General features: G+C 38.0%; 1 protein-coding gene across 6 annotated transcripts; it reads left to right on the top strand.

The window, feature by feature from the left end:
• The first annotated feature begins 7,067 nt into the window (after nucleotides 1–7,067).
• LOC137745143 (ubiquitin-conjugating enzyme E2 22) lies at nucleotides 7,068–10,819 on the top strand. 6 transcript variants are annotated; one of them, XM_088681905.1, is made up of 8 exons: nucleotides 7,186–7,226; nucleotides 8,265–8,357; nucleotides 8,659–8,804; nucleotides 9,287–9,431; nucleotides 9,532–9,609; nucleotides 9,809–9,921; nucleotides 10,034–10,137; nucleotides 10,318–10,819. In XM_088681905.1, exons 2-8 carry the CDS (start codon nucleotides 8,345–8,347, stop codon nucleotides 10,667–10,669), a joined length of 951 nt encoding a protein of 316 aa, XP_088538031.1. In that variant the 5' UTR covers nucleotides 7,186–7,226; nucleotides 8,265–8,344; the 3' UTR covers nucleotides 10,670–10,819. The 6 variants fall into 6 exon arrangements, with proteins under 6 accessions (XP_088538033.1, XP_088538036.1, XP_088538031.1 ...); XM_088681907.1 differs by lacking the exon at nucleotides 8,265–8,357 and having other exon boundaries at nucleotides 7,068–7,226; XM_088681910.1 differs by lacking the exon at nucleotides 8,265–8,357 and having other exon boundaries at nucleotides 7,069–7,226; nucleotides 8,659–8,756.
• Nucleotides 10,820–11,565: the final 746 nt, after the last annotated feature.

Here is an 11,565-nt window from a genome sequence, read left to right as displayed (position 1 = left end):
AATTGAGGATTTTGTAAAAGGAATAACATGTAAGCTTTGAGTTCCATTGGCAAGGTTACATGGTCATTTAGATTTTTAAAACCCTCCAAATCTCATGAACAATGTTATTTATTTTAGTGAAAAATTAATAAAATTAATAATAATTATTGTAGAAGTGTGAAAAATGTAATCACTCGTAATAAAAAGCTTTACAACTTTCATTAAAGGGTCAACTCTGAAATTTAGTATGCATATACTGATTTAGTATTATGTTTTACATTTTTTTGGGTCAAATTATGTTTTTCATTTTCATTTTTATTGATTTAAAATATATTTTTCTTAACGGGTAACGGGTCGGGTTATATTACCTGAAAATATTAACGGGTTGATTTCGGGTCGGGTCATATTACCCGTTTACTTTAACGGGTACAACACGACACGACTCGTTAAGCTATCGGGTATGACACGAAAACGACACGAACACGAGAAACACGACACGAATGCCAGGTCTACCTGGAAGGTGACAAAGCCATAAGGTATAGTGATGTGGAAGACGTGAATAAATTTAAACCTAAAAGTGCCTAAAAATAAGAGTGAGTTGTGAGCAAGATTGAACCCATTTCACATATGATGTCAGAGCATAAGCACAGTACAATAAAATAGGGTGAGAATTATACCATCGAAGGTAATCGTCTACACTAAAATTTGCCAAGAATCCTAGTCGATAAGAAAGCTCAGCTACTAAAACCTGGATGGGCGAAAAACAAGGATGAGTAGGCCTAAAAATAAATTTTTATAAAAACCTTTCTGAAAACATCATAACCTCTTGTTGTAAAACAAGTATAGTTTCCAAAATATACTTACTACGTATAGTATAAAAATACTAACCGTAGCTTGCAAAATCTCAAGAACTCATTACGGCATAATATCTCCTAAATAAAAGCATGACATCCATAATCCTAAAATCTCAATAGTAATATAAGTAAAATCAGGTGCTCAATCAATCTATGTTAGCACACAAGTCGGAATCGCCTAATGCGACCTCTACGACTGAACTGATGCTTATCAATCTATGCTAGCACACGAGTCAGAGTTGCCTAATGCAACTTGTACGATAGGATTAGGTGTAATCATAATATAGGCTCTAGTGCTACAATCACATGAAAACTGGCGCTATTCACGGTCACCTACAAGTTGGAGTTGCCTAATGCAACCTATACGACATGACTGGCACCAACTTGGATCTAAGGCGAGCGTGTGGTGCAGAGGTGAACATACACATGAAGGAATGGCCTTAGCCCTGGGCGAGCACTAACACCGGGGTGCAGCAATGATGAGCACACTACATAAATATAAGCATGCCATAGTGATTCGATAGTTCTAATCAACATACTAACATTCACAGCCGTATATATAATTATGGCATCAAAGATTATAAGCATACCTGTGCATCCTGTAGGATGTCATATATTCCATAATTTCTAGTCAATATAACATTCATCAAAGCCGTAACTTGGGTTAAGGCATCTGTGACGGCCCGTGCCGAATTATTTGTACCGTAGGTGCAAAAAGGCTAAAATGCCTTTGAACGTTAATTGGGGTTGTGGGGTGTTGTTTAGTTGTTTTTGGTGGTTGACTCTACAGGACACACACACACACACACACACACACCACACACCTATACCACACACTCCCGTGACTCTCTCTCTTTCTTCTCTCTCGAACTTCATTCCATTTCCTTTGCAAGTGTACGGATGAACTTCAAAACCAATCTTTTAAGCACAGATCAACGTCTAAAAGGTAAGATTCGAACTACTTGCAAACTCCTGAGTTCATCCATACCATTTATGAGACTTGAAACCTTCGAAAACCTTGAGAACCCTAACCCCAGTTTTCATGCACTGTTCATGCACACGTGATCATGAAGTTTTTAGGAGTTTTTAAGGTCACAGGGAGTTTTTGGAGGTCCTCACGAAACTCGAAGGAGAAAGTTGAAGTGTTTTAGACGTCGAGAAGCCCAGTTTTAGTGAGTTGCAGGTTTGGCCGGAATATCGTGGGTTTTTCTAGCGAGATTCTATTGGTTTTAGGGCTTCAAAGTGGTAAGATTTTGTTCTACTCATTGTAAGCTTCAATTTGGTACCAATTTCATGGAATTTGGTCGAGAAATGAAAAAGATATGAAGTTTTAAAAATTTTCCAGTTTCCGACGAGAATTCGAGTTACAGACAGCGGCGCTGATGGCGGCGGACGGTGGCGGCTGGCGAGACTCACCGGTGAAGACGGCGAATATTCCATCAACTCTGATAGAATATTCCTAACGGCAGTTAACGGCGTCAGGTTAGTTTTAACGGAATATGCTTGCTTTTGGAAGGAATATTCCCTAACGCCGTTAGGGATTCCGTCCATGTGCCAGGCACGTGCCTGCGCATGGCCGGCGCGTGGGGGCGCGTGAGACCTCATAAAATTATTTTAAAAATATGGGGATATTTGTGAGGTTGAGTAGATCACGTTGGTGTATCCAAACACCCCATTTGAGCATTGTATGAGAAGTTATTACCTAGTTTTGGTTATGTGCTTTAAATTGACGTTTTTATAGTTGTTTCGCTTGTAAGTGAGACCTATCTTGAGGACGAGCGCAGTCACTCGAGGCAAGGGGGTTACGACCCTTCCACATATCAGTGAGTGGGCTTTTGGTTTTCCGTATATACCTATATACTTGTGGTTTTTCCTAGAAAATGGTATGGAATGTTTATATGTTTTAAATGCCATGCATAGTGTTTGCCTATTTATTTATGCATTAGCAGTTGCATATATGTATGTTTGGTGCTGCGGACGCACAGGTAAATGCCAGGTAAGTTTATGGTTTATGAATGTGAATTAGTAGTTATGTGAGATGCATAGAGAGCTCTTAACCTACACCCCCGATGTTAGTGCTCCCGCACAGAGTAGGGCATAATCCTTCACGTGATGTTCACCTCCCACACCACACGCTTATCTTGGATCCAAGTTAGGTGCACAGTCCTGTCGTACAGACCACTATAGGTGGTTTCGACTCGTAGGTGACCCACAATCATTCGCCCAGTCTTCAAGTGATCGTAGCACTTGAGCGTATTTATTTACACACAGTCCTGTCGTACAAACCACTTTAGGTGGTTTCGACTCGTGTGCAGGTATAGTTAGTGAGTTGGGGATTTGAGCTCTAGATTCAGCCGTACAGGTCACGTTAAGTGACTCTGGTTGACATGTTACTTACATTGATTGTCATTACCTGGGTTACTTACATTTTATGTGGAGGCATTTGACATGGCATATTTCTGAGCATGTTTTTTTATATATATGTATATTCTATTTTCTAGGAAACTATACAGGTTTTACAGCGAGGGGTTAGAAATTTTGTTAATGAAATGATTTTGAAAAGCTTTGTTTTTGCCCACTCAAACTTTCTGTTTTGCGTATCTCCAGGTTCTAGTTTGGTTTGCTCTTTTGGTGGCTTACGAGGAATTCACGGTGTATCTGACAAATTATCACTAGTGTAGGACCACCTATGGGTGTGTTTAGTTAGTGTTTGTTCCTCTGGACTGCACTAGGCTTTCTGTGCTCTGAATATTGTTTATCACCCTTACACTTGCACTTGTATGTTAACTCCTCTGTTTTGTAGTTTGGTTTTTATTTATTCGTACTTTTATTATTATCTTTTGCTTTCGTATTGTGCACATGGCTACATTACCCTCACGTGAAGGCCAACACACCCTGATTTCGGTCGGGGTGTGTCAACATCCCACGGGATCCTGAATAATTTCATAAATTCCGTCATTTCGCTAATGCTTAAAATTTTTAGTCTAATATAGGTGTACGTAAGAAATTCTTTTTCAAATGCATAAATGGAAACTATTAATCATATATATAGACACACACACACACACACACTGTAAAAAGGAAAAGACCCACTCACTTGAAGTTCGCGCTACAACTCCCTAGCACGAATATCGAGATGTCATGAACGATCGTCGCCTAGAACAAATATCAAATTATGTCTTAGAATTCTTATCGATAGAACACGTAACTTACATAAAACACACCCCCAAGGACGTTCTAGAATGATTTGTAACCCATTGACAAAAAGTCAACCATCGGTCAATGGTCAATGGTAGAGTCCACAACACAACACTACGTAATTCGATCCGAAAGATCCACACCTCGAATTTTCGATTTGTAACTTCCCAAGAGTTTCAATAAGCTTCTAGAACAACATCCTAAAGTTTCGGTTCAGGAAGATCTGTATGTCAGATTCTAGATCCGTTAGTTCCTAATATCCTTAAATATTATGTACTATTACATATTAAAGTTTGGAGACAATCCAATGGTCAGATTGTCGAATCATATAATAGCCAAGTGGCGGCACTTAACGGAATTATAACCAAACAATGGAATTTCGTCAATCGGATGTCTAATATGGAATCGAGGCATCCAAATTAGCCTAGGAAGGTTAGGTGGGGTTTTGGCCCACGCGTCGCCACACACGACTGCCTGCCACCTCGACACACCGGAAAATTCAACTACTTCAAAAAATTACCAAATTTCACAAAAATGAAGATCTCAATGAGTAGAGCCAGTTTTATACATGTGGCCAAGTCTAATTTATCCAGGAAAGGCTCCAATTCGTCTCAAACCCGTCGGAAACCGTAAGTTAAGTTGCCTTCGATTTGACTTCTCTGATGCTCCGCTGCTCCAACCAAGGCTTGGGACTTGTTCCTAGGTGCAAAAAGAGTTGACCCATGGTGGTGGTCGACGGAGTTTGCTTAAGGAATGGCGGATTGGGGCCATGAGACCTTCGCCGCCACCTTGCGTGTTCTTCCCAATTTCCTGGCCAACTTAACTTGGGTTTGGTGGAGAAATGAAGATGGAAGGTCTCTGAGTTGATTAATGGTGGTGGATGGCTGCAATTCGTTGGAAAACCCGACGAAAATCGCCTAAGAAGAAAGCGGAACCGGGTTGGGAAAAGGGAAACAGGCTGGTGGTCCCATGCCTCACCTCTCCCTCATTTCCCCTCATTTCCTGCTCTCCCTATTGGTCAGTTTCTCCTATCCTCCTTCCCGATTGGTCTATCCTCCTTCTCCTTTCTTTTCCGTCTGTCCTCTTTCCTGATTGGGCAATCTCTTCCCCCCATCTCTCTGTTCTTCATTTCTCTCCACTAATATTAAAAAACAATATAATAACTATGACAGATATATATATACACACACACATATACAAACTAATAAATAGTAATCTTTACAAAAGTACTTTTCAAAATTGTAGTTTTGTAAAACCCCTATCGTGAGTCCGATTTCAATTAAGATTACGCCTACGTGATCATCCCGTCGAGAACTTCGAGAGTATGATAAAATAGTAACTTGCACGCGTCACTAAATAACGATCAACGAAAGTCAACAATCTCGCCAGTAGAGGCATTTTTGTCAATTTACGCTTTTAAAAATTAATAAAACCATAAAAGTAGGGACGGTTGTCATTGGAATTATAGTAGTACCATATGGTTTTAATAGCATTTTCAATGAAAATATGTAAATTTGAGATGTCAAAGCTACACTTGTGTCCTATTTTCATTTTGGTGAGATGTAAACGTGTGTTCAACTATGATAGGATAAAATGTAAATTTACATTTTTCGGCCAAGATAATATTCATATCTTGTTCACTAGAGATTTTCGGCTACTACAAAATGAAATTCCAATTCCATGGCATTTTGCATCTCCTATTGATTATTTGTGCGACATCTTTGCATTAATTTTAACATCTGAACAATCTATCTTTCAAGTCTACATTCATAGAAGAATTTATAAGTATTAACGAACTTATCTGTGGTGAGGAAAATTGATAAACACATTGCTTCTCGAAAACACTAATGAAGGGAATATGTTTGATCATTTCTTAAGTAATTGTTATTCACCTGGCTTAGCTCGGCTTGATGCAACTCTAGTTTATGTTGATTAGACTATGACCATTGTTAAATAGTCCTATGGTTTTTTATTTGGGCCGTTTTTTTTTTTTTTTTTTTTTTTTCCAGAAACGAGTTATGATAAGACACCTATAATATTAGACAGTTTGGATCATTATCTCGAGGTAGAGGTGGAATCAAACTGATTTCTACATAATTCTAACCCAACTAGTTAAAATAATAAAAGTCGGATTTGGATTAAGGCCTCGCTTAGTATTGCATTTTTTTTTACCTATAATTGCTTCACTTTAAAATTAAGTAATAAACAAAATGTTTGTTAAAAATAAAATATCATGCTTATTTTTAAATCAATGTCCTTCAGACAATAGCTTTTAAAATCAACATGTAGGTTGTTTTTAAAAGCCTTAAAAGCCGAGTTGGGCCTTTAATGGATAATTTTAATTCCTGTAATATTCTCGTTAATTTTTAAAAAGAAAATTATTTATTCATCTACATACATTTTCTCTTTTGAAGAACAATGCGACCGCCGTCATTTACCACTACAACCACTAACCTCACATCAACAATGCAATTACCACTAACATCGTTACCACCACTAGGGCCACCACAATCGTCACCACCACCACCTCTGCCCCTGCCACAACCACAATTACCATTACCACCACCATTGTTGTCGTCACTGTCGCCAACCACCACCGTCACAAGGCCATAACTACAACCACAACCACAACCATAATCACCACCACTGCAACCACAACCACCATTGTCATTGCTAGAAGATTGTTACATCTCCACCCCAACCACCACACGTCACTATTTGCACGACTACCATACCCTTACCATCCGCTACCGCCACCGCCATCACCCTCATTGTCATCGTCACCACTTACAACGGCAACCATCATTCTTACACCACTGCCGCCATCACCACTACTATTGTTTCCATCGCGAATGCCAATAAAGCTGCAATCGCCACTACTGCAGCTGCCAGTGCTAACGTAGGCAATCCAACGTCTACAAAAACCCTCATGATTCTTGCAGAGCTTCACCTGGTTTTTATTTTATTATTTTTTTTAACCTACTTTTTGATTCCGTCCTTTTTAAACGTTGCGTGGATTTATTTTGAATTTTAGTGATATTTAAGAATTTAATTTGAAACTTTAAAAGTAAGTTAGTAAAATTGGAATTATCTGTCTAAATAATAATATAATACATAGTTTTTCCTTCCTCAAAATCAACCCTTTCAATCATTCCAAGGACAAATCGCTCTCTCTTTAAGTCTCATCTGGGTCGGGTAAATTTCTTTCTTTGGTTTCGGTTTTTCTTCAATCTGTCTTTCTGGACGGCCATTTTGGTCAATTTGATGCTTCTTGGCTGGCTGGTGTTCTTTTTCTGAGTTCGATTATCGACTTGTGTGGATCTGATTTTGTTTCTTGAGTAAATACTTACCGATCTGTAATTTGTATTCTGCCAAATGGGGAAAAATGGTATCTTTGGGCATCAGGGTTTTGGTACTTGACCTTTCTTGTTTGATCTGATTTGAGTTTTCTCTTTTGAGGTGCTTTTCTTGCTTTCTGGGCAACTGGGTTGTTGTTTGTATGGATGTTTGCTTGAAAGCTAAAGCTCCCTCTCTCTCTCTCCCACTCCTTATATGAAAGATAAGCCATTTGGGTTTTTGTTGACTTTATCATATTTGTATGGATATTGATTTGAAGTTAGTGTGAGCTGGTTTTGGTAATGCCTTTAGGTGTTAGTGGATTCAGGATGTAGTTGTTCGTCGATTGTCTTTTAGAGGTTTCAAAATTGGAATATGCTGGCTTTTGCACTTCTCTTTACTTTTTATATTCTTCCTTCGTTGAAAGCGCATTGCGTTTGTCTTAAGTTTTAGCTTAAGGTAGTTATGCCTGTAATTGGAATTTGGATTGTATTGACTCTAATGATCTTTGTTTTTGTGAGGATCATTTCTTTCAAACATATCTTGTATTCAGAACTTTATTGATTTATATTTTTGTAAATATAGCAATTGGAGAAAAACAGGCCGAATCTCTTTTGCAGCTTTCCAAACCATTGATCCCCTATCTCACGCTGAGACAAACCTTTTAGAGAGCCAAACTGTAGGAGAAACCTGTGCTTTTGATGTTCAAATCAACTCAACTAAGCCTTTATCTGGAAACTAAGCAATCTCCGCTAGTCTCGCAAAAGAAAGTGAGAAAATGAGAATGTCGAAAATGTAGGTTACAAGATGAAAGGATGAGAGGAGAGATTTAATTGTTGCATGTCTTAATTGAAGTCAAACTTGATGGAATTTCAGTGGTGTGTGATAACTGTTTAGGTAGTATCAGTGGTAATTCTAGGGGTACAGATACAAGATTGGATTGATAGTCATGAGGATTTGGGAATGTATGTTTCACAATGGTTCTGGGAGGTAATGTTTAGTTCCGTATAATCATATTACTTTGTACCTTTCTATTTTCTGTTTCAAATATCTCTATCAGGGAATCAGAGAAATTCTAATAATACTTTGTACCTTTCTTTTTTCGGTCTGCATTACAGTTTTTATGTTGCTGTTGGCAATCAAATACTAATAATACTCTGTTTAATGTTTGAGCAGCAAGGGTTTGTGTCTCATGCTTGTTCATTCTGTCTTTTATTTGTCATTATGAGACATCACTGATCTTACTTCTACTTTCCTAATTTTTCATTTAAATGTTAATGTGTTATTGCAGGCATATCGGCTTACGGCTTTCCTTATTCTAGCACTCTAATCAGTGCAGTTGGGAATTTTGTGGCACATAAAAAAGCTGAATTGCTGATTCTCTTTTTGGTAGCCAAAGTTTTCTTGAGGACTTCATTCCTTTTTTTTTTTCTTATGGTAATGTTGTGTCTCTGTACATAAAAATTAGTTCTTTTGCTTTGCACTATTGCCAAACTATAATAAAATAGAACATGATAGTTATATGGACTAGTACGTCTCCATACATTGGCGCTGGACTAAATCAAAGGCAGATAGATGTTTAATTGCATGCTTATTCATCCAAAACTAATTTGAGATTTTTTCGTTCTACTTTGAGACTACATGGTGGTTTAACAATTTACAGCAATACGTATGTGCATGAAACTCCATTCCTGGTGTAAATAATTAATCCTTGTTATATTGAAACATCAACATGGGAATATAGCGGTTCAGAGTTTATATGCACACATTCATTGTTTGGTTTATTTGGAGTCTATCTTTCTTCTTTGCAACAAATGGATTGTCATGCTTCTTCTTATTTGCAGTTTGCAACTGATGATTTCTTCGTCCTTTTCCTTTCAAACTCTTCTTACAATTCTTTTGGTCATGTAACATTTCAGGCTACAAATGAAAATCTCCCACCAAATGTAATTAAGCAACTTGCGAAGGAATTGAAGAGTCTTGATGAATCCCCTCCTGAGGGCATTCAAGTTGGGCTTAACGATGATGATTTTTCAATCATATATGCTGATATTGAAGGGCCAGGCACGTTTATTTTTTGGCATAAACTGTAATTTAGTCTTTCGCTCCTGCATCATTTGAATAATTTTGAGATATTTACTGAGCTACGATCTTGGCCTTGCAGCTGGCACTCCTTATGAGAATGGTGTTTTCCACATGAAGTTGTTATTGTCCAAGGACTTTCCGCGCTCTCCTCCTAAAGGTTTGTTTGTTATGATCATAAATGACGTAATTGATAACACTATCATTTAAGTGGACATGTCGTATTTCTGTTCCCTTGTTCTGTTTGGAATGCGTGACCATACACAACTGAAGATGTTTTTGTTGATGAAAGGCCTATATATGGTAGAACTCTTTTAGTCCCTATTTGGATTATAATTTCTGGAAAATAATTGTTGTAGGCTACTTCCTGACGAAGATTTTCCATCCAAACATTGCGACTAACGGTGAGATTTGTGTCAACACCTTGAAAAAGGATTGGAATCCAAGTCTTGGATTACGACATGTTCTGATTGTAAGTTCCCTTGATGGTTCAGTTATATTCTTTCATTTCTGCTTATTCATCTGAGAATTTTGTGTTCTCTTACAAACTCAAGTTGTCTTGGCTCCGTGCTTTGTGATAACAGGTAGTTAGATGTCTATTGATTGAACCATTTCCAGAATCAGCGTTGAATGAACAGGCAGGCAAGATGCTCCTTGAAAATTATGAGGAGTATGCAAGACATGCAAGGTGAGCTATAGTAATAATGTCATCTGTTTCGGGTTCAGATAAATGGAGCAGGGGAAGGAACTTATTCACGCCGGCTTTTATCACAATTGTTATAGAAACCAAAAGATGCATATGCCAACTATGGATAATATTATTACACATGACTACGCAACTTAAGTAGACTTCATTTCTTGCATGTAGGCTTTATACTGGAATCCATGCTAAGCCAAAACACAAGTTTAAAACAGGAGCTATTTCAGAGTCGACAACTGCACTGAACGTTGATCAAACTAACACATTGACGCTTAATGCTGATCAAAAGAACACAGCACCCGGTGCTGCTTTGCTGGTGATCTCTGCATCCCCATCACTACTGGCACCTAGTACAGTCACCACTAGAGGAAATGGTCAGGATCAGCCACCCGTTGTAGCTCCAACGGAGACGGGAGTAAGTGGGTCTGCTACTACGGTGAGGAAGGAAGGTGGATTGACAAAAGCACAGGCAGAAAAGAAGAAAATAGATGCGAGAAAGAAGAGTTTGAAGAGATTATGAAGTTAAGAGGGATGAATGATTGATTGGAACTTCTGTTATGCAGTTTGTGACTTATTTGTCCTTGATTGATGGAGGAGGAGGGGTTAAAAAAGCCAAAGAGCCGAAATGCATGTAAAATACATGAATTTGAGAAAAGTGATGGATTAAATTCACCCGCTTGCCGCCCCTTTCGTTTTCGTTGGTCTCTTCTCTTGATATGTTTGTGGTATTTTCTGACAAGGTTACGGTGATCTGATTTAAATTGCTGAAACTTGACTATGCTTATGCCTGCAAGTACTTATCGTTTTGAGTCGTAAGAGTGGCTCTACTTTCACCCTCAATCAATAGAATTGAGGGCAGGGCACCCCTAGCTGAAATGTTCAGTTCATTTATCAACTAAAATCACCATCCAAATTTACCGTAGTTACCGTTAAATAGATTACACCACGAAACACCCTTAACCCCTTTAAAGGGAGTGCACCGGAAAAGAACAGGAACTGGGTTGATCTATTTATTGCGAAGCATCCAAAGCATAATTGCACTCACACGATGCTCAATTGCTCGTGCCAGCTATTGGACTTGTACTAAGAGAAGGCAACTAGATATTTTCATGATTTTTCAATTTATATATGTGCATAGTTTTCAGTTGATTGCTATTTATTCTAATCGAACGTTGTTGGTTTTGGACTTGTGAGGACCATCTTCAATGGAAATGTCAAATTATTGGAATTAAATTGCAATTGATGGTTGATGTGATAATCTGAAGTTTTATGTCAAATATTATGCGTCTCCAACTAAGTTGTCAAATATTTTTATTTTTTTATTAATGTAAAGTTTTAAATGGGTTGTATTTATTAAAAAAAATTGTTGAAACAAAATTTTGTTGGTTAAAGTGTTAGTGGAATAAGGGATATTAA

This window comes from Pyrus communis, chromosome 12 (genome assembly GCF_041283825.1).
Source record: "Pyrus communis isolate YQ-2024b chromosome 12, ASM4128382v1, whole genome shotgun sequence".
NCBI lineage: Eukaryota > Viridiplantae > Streptophyta > Magnoliopsida > Rosales > Rosaceae > Pyrus > Pyrus communis.
This window is presented reverse-complemented; position numbering and strand designations above follow the sequence as displayed.

Bases quoted from the DNA above. Each gene is read 5' to 3' on its own strand.
- LOC137745143 (XM_088681905.1), top strand. The intron at 9,432-9,531 runs GCACGTTTATTT...TTGGCCTTGCAG, and splicing joins TGCTGATATTGAAGGGCCAG to CTGGCACTCCTTATGAGAAT. The intron at 9,610-9,808 runs GTTTGTTTGTTA...TAATTGTTGTAG, and splicing joins TCCGCGCTCTCCTCCTAAAG to GCTACTTCCTGACGAAGATT.